This window comes from Lampris incognitus, chromosome 15, assembly GCF_029633865.1.
Source record: "Lampris incognitus isolate fLamInc1 chromosome 15, fLamInc1.hap2, whole genome shotgun sequence".
Classification (NCBI taxonomy): domain Eukaryota; kingdom Metazoa; phylum Chordata; class Actinopteri; order Lampriformes; family Lampridae; genus Lampris; species Lampris incognitus.
The window spans coordinates 43,695,689-43,717,473 of NC_079225.1; the positions used below are offsets into that span (position 1 = coordinate 43,695,689).

The 21,785-nt window shown below is 45.2% G+C and overlaps 1 protein-coding gene across 1 annotated transcript in view; it reads right to left on the reverse strand.

Annotated features, from left to right (window-relative positions):
- Positions 1–21,785, reverse strand: part of myt1la (myelin transcription factor 1-like, a) — an 87,847-nt gene that overhangs the window by 13,653 nt on the left and 52,409 nt on the right. The window contains exons 12-20 of the mRNA XM_056294593.1: positions 17,419–17,499; positions 17,201–17,367; positions 17,124–17,128; positions 15,886–16,099; positions 12,502–12,623; positions 11,086–11,154; positions 8,904–8,966; positions 8,670–8,753; positions 6,659–6,880 (exon numbers count right to left, since the gene is read on the reverse strand). Of these exons, the coding sequence (XP_056150568.1) occupies positions 6,659–6,880; positions 8,670–8,753; positions 8,904–8,966; positions 11,086–11,154; positions 12,502–12,623; positions 15,886–16,099; positions 17,124–17,128; positions 17,201–17,367; positions 17,419–17,499 (1,027 nt within the window). The remainder of the gene's footprint in view (positions 1–6,658; positions 6,881–8,669; positions 8,754–8,903; positions 8,967–11,085; positions 11,155–12,501; positions 12,624–15,885; positions 16,100–17,123; positions 17,129–17,200; positions 17,368–17,418; positions 17,500–21,785) is intronic.

Sequence of the window (21,785 nt, forward strand, 5' to 3'; positions counted from 1 at the left end):
AAGGAACACCACCTGTGTAAAGAGATACCTACCTGAAGACCCAGCTCCGCTAGCACAGGATGCTGCACACCTGCAAAAGAATGAGAACAGTAGCCCCACAATGGAGCCCCAAAAGATTCCCGAGCTGGAAACACACTTCAAGGAGCAAGCCAAAGGTCAGCTGACTACAACGCTGGTCAGTCCACAAAGACAGACCAAACTACCTGAAAGACTTTGTTATCAAGTGATAGACACAGAAACTTAAAAAGACCCAGCTGGAAAGAAAAGAGTATAAGTGTTGGTTTATTTTAAATGCATTATGTTGTTTAGACTGACAGTCTAAGTTGGTTATGACAGACTGGGTAGTACAACAAGAGAGACGATGTTGCAATATATGGTTACAAAGAAAACATGTTAGTCATGGGTTATGTACATGTTTGTTAAGTTAAGTTTTCATCCAAGAAAAAGGGGGATGTTATGTGTGCAACTTAGGTCATGTCACTTTAAGACTGATGACGTCAGCGCATAGAGTGATGGGAACCGGGAAGTTCATGTGACATGCAGCAGTGTGTTGGAATGGAAGTTTCACTAAGTCATGTTATGGTTTACTAATTCTAATTCGGTGATCTTAATACACAGCAGGTATTTTTACTGACACGCCCTCAGAAGGCACATGGGTAATTAGACTATCATTCAGGGTGACCAGGTTTGTCCGGGATTGTCCCGGTTTCAAGCTGGGTGTCTCGAGTCCCGACAAATATCGGTAAAATAGTAAAATGACCCGGTTTTCACGGCAGTTAAAAAACTATTGACTATTAAATTTGTTTTCAGTGCTTAAGAGACGTTTCCCATGTTCTGTCCCACTCGTTATTACTACAAAACTACAACAACACACATCCAAACTGACACACATATCCAAACTAACACATCCCAAAACTACAACACACATCCAAACTGACACACATATCCAAACTAACACATCCCAAAACTACAACAACACACATCCAAACTGACACACATATCCAAACTAACACATCCCAAAACTACAACACACATCCAAACTGACACACATATCCAAACGAACACATCCCAAAACTACAACACACATCCAAACTGACACACATATCCAAACTAACACATCCCAAAACTACAACAACACACATCCAAACTGGCACACATATCCAAACTAACACATATCCAAACTAACACATCCCAAAACTACAACAACACACATCCAAACTGACACACATATCCAAAGTAACATATCCACATCCAAACTAAAAAAAAAAAAAACTGTCCAAGGGAAGAAGGCCAGCCAGGATGACTGTCGGAACCGCCGGTCTGCATGGGCTAGCAGTTAGCTTAGCCTGCCCCGCATGCCCAGCCATCACGTGTCTAATTGTCTTCGTTTGATGGCCGGGAGTCACAATATGCGCACGTGTAAAAAACAACTTCCTCGTGATCATGTGGACAGCAGTGAGTAAACTGTGCCTCTTCCTGCCAGACTGCTGCTGTTATAACAGATCTGTCAGACCTGTTTGAGTCTTTGACATCCTTTTTCAGTTCACAATTGTAATTTGTTGTTTACTATCCATGCCAGACGGTTGCCAATGACACGATCCAGTCTTAGATATATGTTAATTCTCACTCGTTCCTGTGTTTGGAGGCAGTGAAGGCTGGGTGTCCTGCTCTTTCTTTTTCTTTTCTGTTTTCTGGCGATATAAGTTCACCTCCATTTCTGGTATTTATAGCGAGGAGTGCCGAGATGCAGGAGTGTTAGGTTTAAGGCCTCTTCAGCGGTTGTGTACTATGTGGGGCTTTATAGCGCGTAGTTTGGGTAAGTGCTATGGGGGGGGGGTATCCTCTTGTCTGAATTTTGTTTTTCTATGCGTAGTTTTCTGCTTTGTATTTTGTAAAGTTCACCGTTACAACGTCAACCACATTCACCCCCATCACCTCTGGTTGAGCACAAGGCTTTTCCTTCCCTGGATTTAACCAGTCTCTATGGTTCCACTGCCCCCACTAGTGAATGAGGTTAGGAATAGAAAGCTTAATCCGAACTCTTGGGATGTGAAGGGCCTAAACAACCAAGTGAAAAGAAACAGAGTACTAGCCCACCTCCCTCAGTTAAACATGAGTTTATCATTTCTTCCAAGAAAGCAGGGTAGGGATGGTTTTTAATTTGAAATTTAATTCAAGGGCCAGGGGGACTGCTATAATTATACACAAAGATATTTCATTTGAAACTGACAAACCTGTAGCTGACCCGAATGGTAGATATGTGATAGTTACTGGCAAACTTTTAAACAAACCCGTAATCCTGGCAAACATACACGCACCTAACTGGGACGACGATGCTTTTATCGTTTCTTTTATCTCGACTCTACCCGATGTGGACAGCCATTTTTTTAAAATTATTTGTGGAGACTTTAATTGTGTCCTCAATCCCATGTTAGATCGCTCCGCCACCAAACCTCTACCACTGTCCAAGACAGCCAAAGTAATTAATAATTGCATTGAACAATATGGGTTATTTGGCCCCTGGAGGTATAGTTTCCCAACCAGAACAGCATTTTCTTTGTTCTCGCCGGTTCACCACACCTGTCCCCGAATTGATTATTTCCTTCTTGACATTCAGCTTACACCCGTCACTGGCCACATTAAGTATCGTAATATTGTCATTTCTGATCATGCCCCCCTTTCTTTTGAATCGTCTTTCCCTGAACAAGCCACGCCATGCAGAACATGGCGCCTGAACTCTCTTCTACTCTCAGACTCTAAATTTGTTAGGTACTTCAGCCCCCAGATTAAGTTTTTAATCAAAACAAATGCTACACCAGATATCGCCCACGGAAATTCTGAAAGTGTACCTGCGTGGCCAAATTATTAATTTCACCTCACATAATAAAAAATAAAATATTTCCAAACTAAAGGACCTCAGTGATAACATAGCCCAATCGGATGCACAATATGCCACTTTACCTACCCCAGAACTTTACCCAAAGAGGATCCGTCTTCAGACAGGATGTGACTTAGCTTCAATAGCCAAGGTTGAACATCTTTTTTCAAGGGCTAAATATGAATACCTATGAATTTGGGGACAAAACGGGCAGACTCTTGGCACACCAGGCATACATGTTGCGTCAGATTACACAAATACAGACCACTTCAGGTTCCACGGTTACAGACCATAAACAACTTAATGATACATTTGCTGAGTATTATGGTAAACTATATATACATCCGAGTGTAATGACGATCATGATGAGGCAGATTCCTTTTTTTAAGGATGGAATTTACCTACACTTAGAGATGCAGAGAAGTCCAACCTTGACAGCAGTTTGATGGCGGAAGAGGTTCGGGAAGCCATCAAGTGTATGCATTCGGGGAAAACAGACGGGTTCCCAGTGGAATTTTTTAAGTTCTCAAATGAACTCTCCCCATTACTCCTGAAAATGTATAATAAATCCCTCTCGGGTGGTTAGCTACCACAAACACTGAGGCAAGCCTAAATATGTCTCATCCCCAAAAAAGATAAAGATCTTCTGCGCTGTGAATCCTATCGTCCAATCGGTCTCCTTAATGTGGATTTTAAAATTCTTGCAAAATGTTTAGCCAAGCGCCTTGAAGGGGTTCTCCCAGCCCTTATTTCATCCGATCAATCAGGATTTATTCAGGGTAGGTACTCCTTCGATAATACTCAGAGGCGTTTTTTGTTTTGCCCCCCCCCCACCCCTTTTCTCCCAAATTGTATCCGACCAATTGCCCCACTCTTCTGAGCCGTCCTGGTCGCTGCTCCAACCCCTCTGCCGATCCAAGGAGGGCTGCAGACTACCACATGTCTCCTCCAATACATGTGGAGTCGCCAGCCGCTTCTTGTCACCTGACAGTGAGGAGTTTCTCCAGGGGGAAGTAGCATGTGGGAAGATCACGCTATTCTCCCCAGTTTCCCCTCCCCCTCGAACAAGTGCCCCGACCGACCAGAGGAGGTGCTAGCGCAGCGATCAGGATACATACTCACATCCGGTTTCCCACCGCAGACGTGGCCAATTGTGTCTGTAGGGACGCCCGACCAAGCCAGAGGTAATACGGGGATTCGAACCGGCGATCCCCGTGTTGTTAGGCAACAGAATAGACTGCTACGCTATCGGACGCCCTCATAGGCTTTATGATATAATATACACCCAGTCGAAATCTGTTTCACCTGAAGTTGTAGTTGCCTAGACGCACAGAAGGCTTTTGATGGGGTGGAATGGGGTTTCCTTTTCAACGCACTTTCAAGAGTCGGCTTTGGAACCATCTTTCTTTCTTGGATTAAATTATTATATAATGACCCTTTAGCATCGGTTCGAATTAGCAAGGTGCAATCAAGATATTTGCCCTCTGTATAGGGGAACAAGACAGGGTTGTCCACTTCATTCCCTTCTGATTTAGTGATTGAGCCACTTGCGGCTTCCTCCTGACAGCGTGGCTCCTTTGAAGGGATAATCCGAGGTGGTAGGGTACACAAGGTGTCATTATACACTGATGACCTTCTCTTATATATCTCCAACCCTGCACTGTCTCTTCCCTCTATCCTATCTAAGCTTGAACAATTTGGGAATCTCTCTGGACACAAATTGAACCTGCAAAAAAGCGAAGTTTTCCCTTTGAACCCTACAGCCTTTGGTATCCCTGCCTCTATGTTCCGCTTCAGGAGAGTGACCCCAAATTTCTAATATTTGGGGATCACGGTTCCTCGCTCCTTTCAGCTTTTACACAAACTAAAATTCTTCCCTTTAATTGACAAATGCAAACAAGATATGGAGCGCTGGTGCACATTACCATTATCAATGGCTGGGTGCGTTAGCTTGCTTAAAATTAATATTGTCCCTACGTTCCTGTATCTTTTTCAAAACATTCTTACACTAATTAAAAAAAAAACAGTTTAGCTTTCTCGACAGGATGTTTTCTAACTTTATCTGGGATGGCAGACAGCCCCGGATATGTAAGGACTTCCTACAATGTCTCAAAGCACTGGGAGGGATGGCTATACCCAATCTTCTTTACTACTATTGGGCTAGTAATATCCAGAAGGTTGTCATGCATGTTCAAAGCAGCTCACTTGAGCACATACCTGAGTGGGCGAAGATAGAATGACATGATCTTCCTATTCATTCTTTAGTCACTTCCCCACTACCAATGGTAATTGGCACACCGCACAAAAATCTGGTTACAGCTCATACAGTCAGAATATGGACTCAATTTAGGAAAACATTTGGTCTGCAAAAAGCCTCCTTAATGACACTCATTATATCAAACCACCTCTTCACCTCTGTCAAGTTAGATACGGCTTCTCAAGCATGGCATGGGAATGGAATTCGATTTATAAAGGATTTATATTTTGATGGGATATTTGCTTCATTCAATCAGTTGGTAGAAAATTTTAACCTACCCCACTCCCACTTCTACCATTATTTACAGATTAGGCATTTTGTTCAGAAGGGTTTCCATCCTTTCCCCTGAGATACCTATGACAACATCAATCGATACACTTTTAGCCACAGAGGCTAGTCTCAAGGGCACCATCACAAGGATCTATAATAAACTAGCCACTATAAATCCTCAGCCAATGGCTAGCCTTCGAAACCTCTAGAACCAGGATCTTGGTACTCCTCTCCCTGATTATCTGTGGGATGCAGTTTTGAACCAGGTATACTCTTCCTCTTCATACAGTAGATTTGGGCTTATTCCATTTAAGATTGGTCACTGTGTCCACCTTACCGAAGCTAAATGGGCCAAAATTTACCCCAACATTGACCCCACTTGTGACAGATGTAAACATGCACCAGCTACCTTGTTGCATATGTTCTGGACATGCCCTGAGCTACATACATTTTGGTCAGCCATATTTAAACCCTTAAGTGAAACGTTTAGTACAACTATTGATCCACATCCTTTAAATGCCATACTTGGTGTGAGACCGGAAGACTGTGACTGGCCATCTAACTTGTGTAAATTGGTGACCTTTACTACAATACTAGCTCGGTGCCTAACAGTCTTAAATTGGAAGAGCTCAAGACCCCCATCCCACGTCAGATGGATCAGGGATATTATGCTTCATTTTAAGTTGGAAAAGATCAAATTTAGCTTAAGGGGTAACAGGGACAAATTCAAAAAAGTCTTGATGCCTTTTCTGACCTACTTTGACACTTTAATCAGTATAACAGACTGGGAGGCCTCTTGACTCGAGTCAGGAACGGCCCAACTAGTATAGACTATAAACCGAGAGATTTTCTTTTGTGTGTGTATAGGTGAACCATGCTGATTATTTATTTTTCTTGAACTTTTTTTTTCTTCGATTTAGTTGTATGTAATTTCATTATTTCTTTAATCTGTATTTCTCTTTGAGGATCTGGGAATGTTGGGAGGGGGTGGGGGGAGGTGAGGGGTGTATTGTCTTAAATTATTCAATATGCGACTTGTATATAATAAAATTGTAAATGCCAATAAACATATTTTCAAAAAAATAAAAATAAACGTTGTGCCCAGATGAACTGATGTGGTTGTACTGGTTAGCTCCCAGTAACCAACAGTGGAAGACTGTGGTTGTACTGGTCAGTATGCAACTATATGTTTGCACAACTAATTGCCCTTGGAGGACTCAGTGAGGTAATGTGATCATGTAGGCTCCGCCCACCTTCGATGTGTCAGGAAGCTGCCGCTGACATGTCCCGATCCATCACAGCCCGGGGTCGGGCAGGTCATCCCGTCTGTTTTCCCAGACTTCCAGACAAACTGGGAGCCGTTGACGTAGCCGTCCTTCTGCCGCTTGGCTGCCAGTGGGCAGCCTGACGCGCTGCGGTGAGACGCATACTTCCCCGTCACATGACCCTGTCCGTCACAGCCAGGGACCGGACACCTGCAGGGGGGTCAGAGAATCATATGGGTCACAACTTGCCACTTTATCTCAGCTGCCTCCCCCCATGCCCACCCCCCACAAGTAGAGAGCAGGTTAAAGTTAATTATTAATTGAGTTAATTAGGAATATGAAGCTCCTGGTGATGGCAGAGTTGGCGATGTTCATGTTGACATCTGGCTCCAGACACATGGTGGCTGAACTTCAGATTAATGGCAAGGTCAAACTGGCTCAACATTATGACTGCTTTCACAAATGTCAAATTCTCATTAGCGATAACCTTCATGTGACTCTTCAGCGCCACCTGGAAGAGGGAGTAAAACACAGGATGGGTCCTGACTTGAATCTGGAATGTCCTTCTATAGAAGCTTAAAGGGCTTTTTTTTATTGTTTGTTTGCTCATTTGATTTACTAGCTGTGAACAAAACACACGTGAAACATTTATGCTTAGAAAGCTCACGTTAATGAATCTCATCTCATCTCATCTTCAGCTGCTTCTCCGGGGTCGGGTCATGGTGGCAGCAAGCTAAGTAGGGCACTCCGGATGTCTCTCTCCCCAGCAACGCCCTCCAGCTCCTCCTGGGGGATCCCAAGGCGTTCCCAGGCCAGATTGGACATGTAGTCCCTCCAGCGAGTTCTGGGTCTACCCCGGGATCTCCTCCCAGTTGGCCGTGCCTGGTAAACCGCCAAAGGAAGGCGCCCAGGAGGCATCCTAATCACATGCCCGAACCACCTCAACTGGCTCCTTTCTATGCGAAGGAGCAGTGGCTCTACTCCAAGCTCCCTCCGGGTGTCCGAGCTCCTTGCCCTATCTCTAAACTCTAAACTCATTTCAGCCGCTTGCATCCACAATCTCACCCTTTCGGTCACTACCCGAAGTTCATGACCATAGGTGAGGATTGGAACGAAGATTGACTGGTAAATTGAGAGCTTTGCCTCCTGGCTCAGCTCCCTCTTCACCACAACGGTCCGGTACAACGTCCACATTACTGCTGATGCTGCACCAATCCACCTGTCAATCTCCCGCTCCATCCTACCCTCACTCGTGAACAAGACCCCGAGATACCTGAACTCCTTCACTCGAGGCAACAACTCATCCCCAACCTGGAGGGAGCAATCCACCATTTTCCAGTAGAGAACCATGGCCTCAGACTCGGAGGTGCTGACTCTCATCCCGGCCATTTCACACTCAGCTGCAAACCGTCCCACGCGACACCGAAGAGGCGTGTCAACCAAGACAGCCCAACAATGTCCAGACCCTTCAGCATCTCAGGGCAAATCTCCACACCCGACGCCTTGCCACCGAGGAGCTTTTTAACTACCTCAGAGACCTCTGCCAGGGATATGGGTAGGGCTTCCTCTGAGTCTTCAGACTCTACCTCCTCCACTGAGGATGCGTTAGAACCTTTATTGGTCTATCCATTCATGTTAACGAATGGATGGAAAAATAAAGAGATGAGTTTTGTTGATTGAGTTTTCTTCTGACTGAGAACATATTGAAGGAGGTGAGTGTAGTCACCTGTCTCATCTACTCTTAATCGCTGGTTTTCAGAGAAGCTGAATTCAAGATGAATGGCCTGAGGGCATCTCGTCTGCCTATTCAATGATGGTGAAAGAATGACTTGCGTCTTTTCATTTAAGTGCAACCCACATTTCTGGTTAAAATGTAAAAAAAAAAAATCTTTGTAAGTTTGCCATTTTAAAAACAGTTTAGCCCAAAATATAAACCTAGAACAAAGTCCTGTCAGAGATTGGGTTTTATAAAAGCAGCAGGGCATCATGGGAGTCTCACCTGATTGGCTCCTGGTCATCTTTGTCCTCCTTGCTGTGGAGGATTTTGATGCCGCTCTTTTTGGCCCGAGGACATCCTGACAGGCTGCAGAACAAAGATGTGGTACGGTTTAATACTGTAACACGATGTACTACTACAGTACAGTTCACTACTGTAACACAATGGAGTCCAGTTACACGGACTACTGTGACTACTGCAACACAGTTAGTGCATGGGACTGTGAAGCGGGGCTACCTTCTGTGGGACGCGTAATTTCCGGTGATGTGTCCGCTCCCATCACAGCCGGGCGTAGGACACCTGAGACACACACACGGGGAAGGTAACTGGTGTCCCCGGTTTTCACTTGCTGGGACCAGAAATCTCAATAAAGCTTTGACACGTTACAAGATGACTTCAGAAATTGTGACAATATGAAGCGTTTAGTGAATCCGGCAACAGATTCCGTCTGACGGGGGATCAAACTTTTGAATTTGAACAATTTACGAACTTATCCAGTATGACAATGTTATGCCTAATGCTTACCTGAACACATATTACGTGCAGGGGATCCGGTTTGTTAAGGTGTTTACCAAAATAAAACGGACTCAAGTTTAATGCTATTTTTGGAAAAGTTTCGCTATTTGGTTTATTTTCCCGTACTATTTGATATCCATCCATCATCCAAACCGCTTATCCTGCTCTCAGGGCGGCGGGGATGCTGGAGCCTATCCCAGCAGTCATTGGGCGGCAGGCGGGGAGACACCCTGGACAGGCGCCAGGCCATATGTCATGTCATAAAATATGTGAACCATTTTTCATTATCTCTGCCACGCAGATAGCCTGGAGGGGATTATGTATGTATGTGTGTGTGTCTGTGTATGTGTGTGTGTGTGTGTGTGTCTGCGGCTAATATCGCAAACTACTGGACCTTTTTTTGTGTACTGTTGTGATTGTATGATGAAGAACCTCTCTTGATTGCGGTGATTAAAAACCTTCGAAAACTGTTTGTTATCGCTATCGCCGCTCCCTCTCTTCATTCACTCTGTAGGCCGCTCAACCAACGCTGCTTTCCGTCGCCGCCTGGTCTGAGTCAACAGTGCGCATTTGTGACTCAGAACTACGGTCGAGTCAGATCAGGCCAGCGACGGCGTCAAAACCTAAACATTATGTATTCGAGTATGACTCTTGAAAGTAAACGAGAAGACGATCGTATTTCGCAAGGCAGCAAATCATTCACTGCTGATTTCAGCACAGAAGAACTGGAGGAAAACTGATGAACCAACAACAATTCACTCCATTCACCTCGCCACCATGTGGAAGTGCCATAGTGTCCAAAGTTAAAACTCTGCTATAAAAATAAAATTTCAAGAGTAGAATTAATCACAGTCACAGCTGGAAATCAGCTCAGTAGCTGCAATAAAACGTTTCCCGTGGCTGAGCTGTTGTCTTACTGTTGTTTTATGAAGGAAAGTCCGTCAGCAGAGCAGCCATTCACCTTCATTCATCTTATATCATGAAAACCACGACGGTTAAACACACGTGAAGTCTTTTAATGATGGCTTTGAAATTATGATAACCCTGTCTCTTGTCATTTCATATCAGACATGCTCGCTTTCGGCGAGGGTCCACCTAGAAGGCTGCACATCCACAGACTGACATGCAGAACATCTTATTAGGTAGCTTTCGTTAGCTTGAGCGCTGCACATTAGCAGTTTTCTTCCCCATATTTCTCATTCTATCAACTTGGGTGCTGTGCAGAAGTCTTATAATGGCTGGAAAAACACTGGTTTACTGTCCGTGCGTGTGTGTGTGTGTGTGTGTGTGTGTGTGTGTGTGTGTGTGTGTGTGTGTGTTTCCCTTCTCCCGGTAGGTAAAAAAAGGGGGTTTGTCACCAAGTCGGAACACCGGAGAAGGGAGATAGATATGTACACCCGGAGGAGATCTGCTCTCTGCTGAGTGCACCCCTCTGGTATTTTGGATGAAAAGTCTTTGGTAATGCTCAAAAATTCAAATACAACGCAAACATCTTTTACTCAGTATCTCTAAATATGAACGTCTCTCACATTTATTCACAATGTAAATATTTTTGTGTGACATTTTTATATAGGTTCAACACAGAAATAATATTTTGTGGTTGGTTAAATTGAACAATTAATATCTGGAAATGCTTTGTGTGTTTTTGGTGATGGATGGGACAAATGAATTACACAATTAAAAATAGTTTTGTGTTTTTTAAAGGGGTGATGTTACATAACAAGAGATGGAGAGCAAAATATTCCAAATATATATACAGGTCATTAAGACACATGAAAGGCAATCCACTTGTCAGCCATGTTGTTAGTCACACAGCAGCAGTACAACATTTAAAGCCGGTGCTGAACAACACTTGCCCTAAACCAAACAGCCGTAGAAGATCTGGAGAAGCTTGGGGACTCACTTGAGATCCTGGGAGTTGGCGCTCATCATTCCTCTCATGTTCTTGTCAGCCAGTTGGCAGCTGGACAATCTGGAATACAGGAAACACAAACACCACCTGAAACCTCAACACAACCTGAAACCTCAACACAAGCTGAAACCTCAACACAACCTGAAACCTCAGTATGGCCTGTAACCTCAACATAACCTGAAACTGCAACCTGACCTGAAACCTCAACACAACCTGAACCTCAATACAATCTGAAACCTCAGCACAACCTGAAACCTTTAACTGACCTGAAACCTCAACCTGACCTGAAACCTCAACCTGAGCTGAAACCTCAACCTGACCTGAAACCTTAACATGGCCTGAAACCTAAACACAACCTGAAACCTCAACCTGACCTGAAACCTAAACACAACCTGAAACCTCAATACAACCTGAAACCTCAACCTGACCAGAAACCTCAACCCAACCTGAAACCTCGACACAACCTGAAACCTCAGCCTGACCTGAAATCCCAACACAACCTGAAATTTCAACACAACCTGAAGCATCAACACATCATGAAACTTCAACATGACCACATGACCTGAAATCTCAACCCAAACTGAAACCTCAGTAAAACCTGAAACCTCAACACAACCTGAAACCTCACTACAACCTGAAACCTCAACATAACCTGAAGCATCAACACATCCTGAAACCCCAACATGACCTGAAACCTCGACACAACCTGAAACCTCAGCCTGACCTGAAATCTCAACACAAACTGAAACCTCAATACAACCTGAAATCTCAACACAAACTGAAACCTCAATACAACCTGAAACCGCAACACAAACTGAAACCTCAGAACAACCTGAAACCTCAACGTGACCTGAAACCTCAGCACAACCTGAAACCTAATCAAGACATGAAACCTCAACACAACCTGAAACCTCAACCTGACCTAAAACCTCCACACAACCTGAAACCCCAATACAACCTGAAACCCCAATACAACCTGAAACATCAATACATCTTGAAACCTCAACATGACCTGAAACCTTGACACAACCTGAAACATCAGCCTGACCTGAAATTGCAACACAATCTGAAACCTCAGTACAACCTGGAGCCTCAACATGACCTGAAACCTCAACAGGACCTGAAACCTCAACACAACCTGAAACCTCAAAACAAGCTGAAACCTGAACATGACCTGGAACCAAGTGCCTTGGAAGGTGCTGACACAACAGCACTGGTGGCTCTAAATTATTCTGAATGGAGCTCAAACAACATCACTTTACCAACACCTCCATAGGAGACACACTGTTACAATAAACCAGGAGATTCAGGACTGTAGCTTTAAATTGTCTGTTAGCGTAAACTAGTTTACCAGACACAGACAACTATAAACCAGCTTTAAAATGATGAATATGTGCAGCGTCTTACGTGAGCAGCTCCTTCTTCGCCTCCTTGCAGGAGGAGAACTTGTGTTTGGGGCTGGGCATGGTGACCTCCACAGGGTAGTGCTGCTCCTCCAGGAGCTCCTGGAAGGGGTCCAGCTCATCGCTCTGTTGTGAAGAGGAGAAATAAGAATACAACATCATGTCACTGTTTGGTCCGCACTTCACAAGCACCTTTACATTACTTTAGAAAAATAAAATAAAAAATTCAACGACGACTTTGCTTTGAATGAAAATTATGGTTAAGTATTCAAAAAATCTTCAGGTTAATTTGTTGCTGTCTAATCAGTTAACTAGAGAAATTACCTGCTGTCAGTCATTTTTTCACACTACATGTAAAAAACAGAAACAGACTCCATCATTGTGATTGTGTGCCTCATACTTTACACCAAAGTATGTGGCTCGCGGATCAGATCGGCATCTACAGCCATCTGAAGACCCACAAGTAGACATCCCAATGGAGAGGACAGTCATACTCATTCGAGTGACTGCCAATGATGATTTTACAACTTTAATTTATTAAAACAGTTAAACTTCATATTAGTGACTTCATCTTCATGGCTGTCATATGTTCAAATCACATACAATACGTAATTGTTATAATGTTTAATGATATGTATATAGTAACTATAATGATATATAATCAGTCTATGAAATAACATCATGAAATTAAATCCTTGTTTTATACTATGTGAACAGTGGTGGGCTGTCAGGGCCATCAAGGCCTTCTCTGCTGGCCCTGTCAAAATCACAATCATACTCCTTTTTCATAATTCATTTCAAGTTGGCCTGAAATTTTTCTGAATTCAATTACTTGTTTTCTCGTGGGGCGGAGCAGGGATTTCCTGTCATCTAAATGCATCACGGCTCCTCAGGCCAGAACTAGCTTGTATTGCTAGCCTTTCATTGAAGCCCGAAGTTGAAAACCGATTAGAACTTTGAGTGGCCGTATCATCAGCCAATCAAATTTTGATGTGTAGTGACAGGACGCCCCAGGGCCCTGCAATGTGCCGGTGTCATCAAAATTGAGCAAACTAACCACAATGGCCGCTGCATTCACAGCTACTGATGATCTTGTTGCCGATCTACTTAGCGTTTTTTTTGTGAATCTGGTAGGATTGTCTGCATTTTTTACATGTTCTCCCAGACGGACTAAATTACTGGGGAAATTTGACAAGGGAAGGCCGCCACGAGTCTCTCAGGTGAGGTGGAACTTCAACTCCAGGTTTTTGTGCACATTTTCCTTATTGAACTGAGGGCTGAGGGTGGTGCACTGATAATATTGTGGCTATACTTTATTGAATCTGTTGAAGTTGCAACTGTGGTAGCTTGTTTGCTATCTCCGCCAGGCGGTAGCCTGGAGGGGATTATACATGGGTGTGTGCATTCGACTGTGGCTAATTGCAAACTACTGGACCCATTAGCCTAAAAACATTTTTGTGCACAGTTATGACTGTATGATCAAGTACCTCTCTTGGTTGTGATGATTAAAATCCTTCGGAAAACATTTTGTTCTGACTATTACTACTCCCTCTCTTCATTCACTCTCTAGCTCGCTTGGCCAATGCTGCTCTTTGTCGTTGCACACGTGAACAGTTGATTTAGCTTGGGCAGCAACAGTGTCCATTATGTATTTGGGTATAAGTACTGAAAGTAAATGAGATGTCGATCATATTTCAATAATCAGCAAAACATTCACTGCTGATCTCAGCACCGGAGAACTGGAGGAACACGCTTCTTCTTCTCCTTCTCCTTCTTCTTCTGTCGGCTTGATCCCTTTTTCTCAGGGGTCGCCACAGCAGATTTTTGCCTTCCATAGCTTTCTGTCTGACGCATCCCTCTCCTGCAGTCCAACCCTCCTCATGTCCTCCTCTATCTGGTCTCTCCATCTTTTCCTTGGTCTTCCTCTTTTTCTTTTTCCAGGTATTTCCAGGTCCAATACCTTCTTTCCTATATAGTCTGTGCCTCCTCTCTGTACATGTCCAAACCATCTCAATCTTGTCTCTCTCAGCTTCTCATCCATTCCTCTGATCTTGAACGTAGCTTTCACTTCTTCATTTCTCTCTTCCGGTCTTTTCTAGTCACTCCCAAGGACCAACGCAGCATGTTCATCTCTGCTTCCTGTAATGTAGATTCTAGCCTCTCTGTTGTTGTCACTGTTTCCATACCATGGAGCATGGCAGGGCTGCCCATTGGTTGGTATACCCTGCCCTTTACCCTCAACGGCATTCTTTTGTCACAAAGCACTCCAGCTACCTTTCTCCATGAATCCCACCCAGATTGTGTCCTTTTCTTGACTTCCTTCTTACCACCATCCTCTGTCTGTATTGCCAATCGAACTACTTGAATTCATTAACTTCTTGGACATCTTCTTCTGAGGTCAATCCTGGACTTTCTACTTGCTTATTTATACACAGGTACTCTGTCTTTGTTCTGCTGATCTTTAGTCCTCTAATCTCTAGCGCCTCTCTCCAATCTTCAAGATCTCTCTCTAACCTTTCCTTGTCCTTTTTTGCTAGCACGATGTCATCGGCAAACATCATGCTCTATGGTGGCTCTTTATTAAGATGTTCTGTGAGGCTGTCCATCAGTATCACAAACAGGAAAGGGCTCAGCGCCGATCCTTGATGCAGTCCTACTTTTACCTCAAACTCACTTTTTGTTCCCACTGCACATCAAACTACAGTCTTACAGTCCCCGTACATGTCTTGAATTATGCTGATGTAATTTCCTGCCATTCCCTTTGCTGTCAGGCAATACCGCAACTCCTCTCTCGGTACTCTGTCATATGCCATCACCAACCCCAATTACTCTCTCCATTAAACGTGTTAGTGTCAAACACTCCAAATCCCACACAGAGAATATATCAGTTTACTGCATGGCTCGCTGGGTGTACTATCACAGCTTAGAGGATGTAAAGTGCTGCTCTAACATGTTGCGGCTATGTGTTAGTTATGTAAATACATGCCTTTTGCTAGTGTCCGAATCTTTTATTCAGCGTTGTTCTGCTTGGAGGACACATTACCAGATGAGTCCACATGGTGGCGCTCACGCTAGCTTCCTTACAATGAGCTAGATCTGAATAGAATAAACTGCAGCCTGAGAGTTAGCAAGCAGCAGCTAACTGCTGAGCGACTAAGGACATTTTGACGCGCACGACACAAACCTGTGTGATTGACAAGTAAAAGATAAAACCAATCGTCTGACAGGTTTGAACATGAAATAGTCCTTCTTGTCCACGTCACAACACTTTATGTCGAGTCCACGGTAACTTGAAATCGTGACGTCCTCCATTAATTCTGCTTAATGCAAGGTGCTGGATGAAAACATTATCTGAAAAATGTGTGTGTGTGTGTGTGTGTGTGTGTACCTGTCTGTGCGGGTCATCCTGCAGGCGTTTGATCTTGGTGTAGTCGACAGGCAGGTCCCAGTCACTCTGCTCCAGCTGGTAACAGCGGCTGCTGAGCAGCGCCTGGCGCTGAGGAGACATCGGCTGCAGAGGAGTCAGAACTGTCTCGCTGCCCTCTGGACCACCTGGCTGACCCCCCACATCCAGACTGTTGTCCTCCACCTCTCCATCTGGACTCTGACACACACACACACACACACATAAAGGGGGGGGGAAGGAAAGCGGAGTTACTCCTCTCCTTTCTACGGCAGCCTTGCAAGCACTGGACTCAGTGTGATGAAGATGAGATCCATAATTCTTTAGTCTGAGAAAATCAGCTTAACACTAGGGGATGAGAGAGAGAGAGAGAGAGAGAGGGGGAATGAGACAGACATACAGGGAGAGTCAGTGATAAAGAGACAGAGGCAAGCAGACAGCTGCAAAGAGGGCGAGAAGAAGAGACTTATGTGTCGAGGAAAGACCAGGTAGACATAGTGGGGGGGGGGCGTTTAAACTATAATATTAGACAGACAAGAGTCCGCCGTTCTATATGAATAAATAAAATATAGCAAACTTTTGAGAGACAAAACTATCAAATACAAATTGTGAGTGTAAAACATTTCCTTACTACAACTTCAAAATTCCCCTAGCAGTCAGACACAGTGGGTGGAGTCAACAAGTGGGTGGAGCTAACAGCTGTATAGTTGCCAGGTATTTAAAGAGACAGTAAACCTTTTTTTTTTTAATGTCTCTGATGTTAAAACATGTTGGTATATAGCAGCAGCTGCAGCGCCCGGGGACCAACTCCAGTTTAGTTCCTCTTTCCGCTGCCTTGCTCAGGGGCACAGACAGCAGTATTAACCCTAACATGCATGTCTTTTTGATGGTGGCAGGAAACCGGAGAACCCGGAGGAAACCCACACAGACACGGGGAGAACGTTCCAACTCCACACAGAAAGGACCCGGGACGGCCTGGGGTTCGAACCCAGCGCCTTCTTGCTGTGAGGCAACAGCGCTAACCACTGGGCCACCATGCTGCGTCATTAAACGACTCTATAAATTTCCAGGTTTTCCAGGACATGTGGGAACCTGTGCTTTAAGACCAATAAAATATGAGGTGAGTACAACTCTCAGTGGAACTCTGGGTAAACTGTGTAGGTCATCTCCATCACCCTTTTTATCCTTTCATAAATGTCTGTAGACAGAAACAGAGTGCTTACTTCCTCTCTAACCACAGCTTTGAGCCTGACTCGGCCAATCGGAGTTGAGTAGAACAAAAGGGCGGGGCAGCTCTTACCTGGGACAGCAGGTCGTGGGTTCGGCCGCCCAGTGTGTGCGGCAGCTCCCTGCAGCGTGTGGACAGGTTGAGGATGGCGGTGGCGGCCATGTGGGCAGCCTCCATGTCGTGGGTGTAGTCAAAGCTGCTCTTACTGCAGGTGCTGCTGGCACTGCTGTCACCTCCCCCTCCCCCTCCTCCTGCTCCACCAACCCCTGCCCCCCCCAGCCCCCCCACACAGCTCAGACCGCTGCTGCTGCTCGGGGCATAGCTGCTGCTGGTGCTGCTCGCCGGGCTGGACGTCTTACAGTACCGCTTCGCTGCAAACGCACACACAGTAAACACGAATATATAACTATGCACACGCCACAGCGAGCATACACACATACGATTCTAATTTATCCTCCTATCGCCTAAAAGATGAATAAACAGACAGACGGATGGACAAAGACACACACACACACATAGCACACATGATTGTTTACATATACATATACACACATCATACAGACATGTAAACAAGCATACAAACACACAGACACACTTCCTCAGATGATGATCTGTCCTCATATCTCTTAAAACAGATTAACACACACACACACACACATACGTTTTCTGGGGGAGAGAAGGAAATATCTGTAGAGACGGTCAGAAATAAAGAGAGAGCGATGTGAGCTGACAGAGTCACAGATGGGAAGTGTTTGGTCGTGAATGTGGGCTGGTTGGCGTGCGGTGTTGATGGAGCGCAGAGATGTCCTGGTAAAACCCCTCGTCTCTGAAGTGCCGTCTCTCTCTAATGGCTCCCCGAAAAACCAACAGCAGCAGCCTCCATTATCTCTCCTCTACATCATCACTCCATCTCGATTCAACCCGGCCACTGAGGATGCACAAGCCAGTGCATTCCTAGTGCCGGTCCCAAGCCCGGATAAATGGGGAGGGTTGTGTCAGGAAGGGCATCCGGCGTAACACCTTTGCCAAATCAAATATGCGGATCATAAATAAGATTTACATACCGGATCGGTCGAGGCCCGGGTTACCAATGACTACCACTGTTGGCCAGCAGGGTGCCGGTGGAAACTATGCTACTGTTGGGCGAAGGAGAAGGAGAGGGGTAAGGCATGTCCAGAGACAGCTAGAGAGGAGGAAGAGTAGGCATGTGGAGGTGAGAGTCAGAACTTTGAATGTTGGCACTATGACTGGTAAAGGGAGAGAGCTGGCTGATATGATGGAGAGAAGAAAGGTAGGTATACTGTGTGTGCAAGAGACCAGGTGGAAGGGGCGTAAGGCCAGGAGTATCGGAGATGGGTTCAAACTCTTCTACCATGGTGTGGATGGGAGGAGAAATGGGGTAGGGGTCATTCTGAAGGAAGAGTATGTCAAGAGTGTTGGAGGTGAAGAGAGTGTCAGACAGAGTGATGAGTATGAAGCTGGAAATCGAAGGTGTATTGCTGAATGTTATCAGCACATATGCCCCGCAAGTTGGGTGTGAGATGGAAGAGAAAGAAGAATTCTGGAGTGAGTTGGATGAAGTAGTGGAGAGGGTAACCAAGGAGGAGAGAGTGGTGATTGGAGCGGACTTCAATGGACATGTTGGTGAAGGGAACAGAGGTGATGAGGAGGTGATGGGAAGGTATGGTGTCAAGGAGAGAAATGTGGAAGGACAGATGGTGGTGGATTTCGTGAAAAGGATGGAAATGGCTGTGGTGAATACATATTTCAAGAAGAGGGAGGAACACAGGGTGACGTATAAGAGTGGAGGAAAGTGCACACGGGTGGGCTACATCTTATGCAGGAGGTGCGATCTGAAAGGGATTGGAGACTGCAAGGTGGTGACAGGGGAGAACGTAGCTAGGCAGCATCGGATGGTGGTCTGTAGGATGACTTTGGAGACCAAGAAGAGGAAGTGAGTGAAGGCAGAGCCGAATATCAAATGGTGGAAGTTGAAGAAGGAAGACTGTTGTGTGGAGTTCAGGCAGGAGTTAAGACAGGCACTGGGTGGTAGTGAAGAGTTGCCGGGTGGCTGGGCAACCACTGCAGAAATAGTGAGAGAGAAAGCTAGGAAGGTACTTGGTGTGTCATCAGGACAGAGGAAGGAAGACAAGGAGACTTGGTGGTGGAATGAGGAAGTACAGCAATGTATACAGAGGAAGAGGTTGGCAAAGAAGAAGTGGGATAGTCAGAGAGATGAAGAAAGTAGACAGGGGTACAAGGAGATGCTGCGTAAAGCGAAGAGAGAGGTGGCAAAGGCAAAGGAAAAGGCGTATGGTGAGTTGTATGACAGGTTAGACACTAAGGAAGGAGAAAAGGACTTGTACTGATTGGCTAGACAGAGGGACCGAGCTGCAAAGGATGTGCAGCAAGTTAGGGCGATCAAGGATAGAGATGGAAATGTGCTGACAAGCGAGGAGAGTGTGTTGAGAAGGTGGAAGGAATACTTTGAGGGGCTGATGAATGAAGAAAATGAGAGAGAGAGAAGGTTGGATGATGTGGGGATAGTGAATCAGGAAGTGCCGTGGATTAGCAAGGAGGAAGTGAGGGCAGCTATGAAGAGGATGAAGAGTGGAAAGGCAGTTGGTCCAGATGACATACCTGTGGAGGCATGGAGATGTTTAGGAGAGATGGCAGTGGGGTTTTAACTAGATTGTTTAACACAATCTTGGAAAGTGAGAGGATGCCTGAGGAGTGGAGAAGAAACATGCTGGTACCGATTTTCAAGAACAAGGGTGGTGTGCAGAACTGTAACAACTACTGAGGTATAAAGTTGATCAGCCACAGCATAAAGATATGGGAAAGAGTAATAGAAGCTAGGTTAAGAGGAGGAGAGGTGATGATCAGCGAGCAGCAGCATGGTTTCATGCCATGAAAGAACACCACAGATGCGATGTTTGCTTTGAGAATGTTACAATGCCACAGTTTCATTTAGCAGACACTTTTAGCCGAAGCGACGTATATCCGAGAGTTAATACAACACAAGCAAAGATCTAGTCAGGAGATGACAATGCAAGTAAGTGCCAAAAAACGAGGTTCAAGTCTGATACGTAGGGTATAGTGTCAACAGGCAGTGCACAAAGGCAGTGCATAGGGTGCATAGAAGCGATTTTCAAAAAATATTTATTTAAAAATATCAGGTGTGGAGGTGTTGGAGAAAGAGCTGGGTCTTTATCTTCTTCTTAACGATGGAGAGGAACTCAGTGGATCGAATGGAGTTTGGTAACTTGTTCCACCACCGGGGAACTACAGAAAAGAAGAGTCTGGCTAGTGACTTAGGGCCCCGTTGTGGTGGAAGTGCCAGGCACCTTTCATTGGCAGAGTGTAGTGAGCAGGACTGAGTGTAGACCTGAATGAGGGAGTTCAGGTAGACAGGAGCCGTTTTACTTGCCGTTTCGTAAATGAGCATTAAGGTTTTAAATTTGATGCGGGCAGCAACTGGGAGCCAGTGGTGGGATATGAACAGCAGACTGACATGTGCTGTTTTGGGTTGGTTGAAGACCAGACACACCGCTGCATTCTGGATCATTTGCAGAGATTTGAAAGTTTATGCAGGGAGACCTGCCAGTAAGGAGTTGCAGTAGTCAATGCGTGATATTACAAGAGCCAGTACCAGGAGTTGTGCTGCAAGCACAGAATGTTGATGGAGAAGTATAGAGAAGGCCAGAAGGAGTTACGTACATTGTGTCTTTGTGGATTTAGAGAAAGCATATGACAGGGTGCTGAGAGAGGAGGTGTGGTATTGTATGAGGAAGTTGGGAGTTGCAGAGAAGTATGTAGGAGTGGTACAGGATATGTATGAGTGAAGTGTGACAGTGGTGAGGTGTGTGGTTGGAATGACAGATGGGTTCAAGGTGGAGGTGGGATTACATCAAGGATCGGCTCTGAGCCCTTTCTTGTTTGCAGTGGTGATGGACAGGTTGACGGACAAGATCAGGCAGGAGTCTCTGTGGACTATGATGTTTGCAGATGACATTGTGATCTGTAGTGAGAGTAGGGTGCAGGTGGAGGAGAGCCTGGAGAGGTGGAGATATGCACTGGAGAGAAGAGGAATGAAAGTCAGTAGGAGCAAGACAGAATATCTATGCATGAATGAGAGGGAGGACAGGGGAATGGTCAGGATGCAAGGAGTAGAGGTGAGGAAGGTGTATGAGTTTAAACACTTGGGGTCAACTGTCCAAAGTAACGGGGAGTGCAGAAGAGAGGTGAAGAAGAGAGTGCAGGCAGGGTGGAGTGGGTGGAGAAGAGTGTCAGGAGTGATTTGTGACAGAAGGGTACCAGCAAGAGTTAAAGGGAAGGTTTACAAGATGGTGGTGAGACCAGCTATGTTATATGGTCTGGAGACAGTGGCACTGATGAAAAGACAGGAGGAGGAGCTGGAGGTGGCAGAGGTGAAGATGATAAGGTTTTCATTGGGAGTGATGAAGAAGGACAGGATTAGGAATGAGTATATTAGAGGGACAGCTCAGGTTGGATGGTTTGGAGACAAAGCAAGAGAGGCAAGATAGAGAGTGTTTGGACATGTGTGGAGGAGAGATGCTGGGTATATTGGGAGAAGGATGCTGAATATGGAGCTGACAGGGAAGAGGAGAAGAGGAAGGCCAAAGAGGAGGTTTAT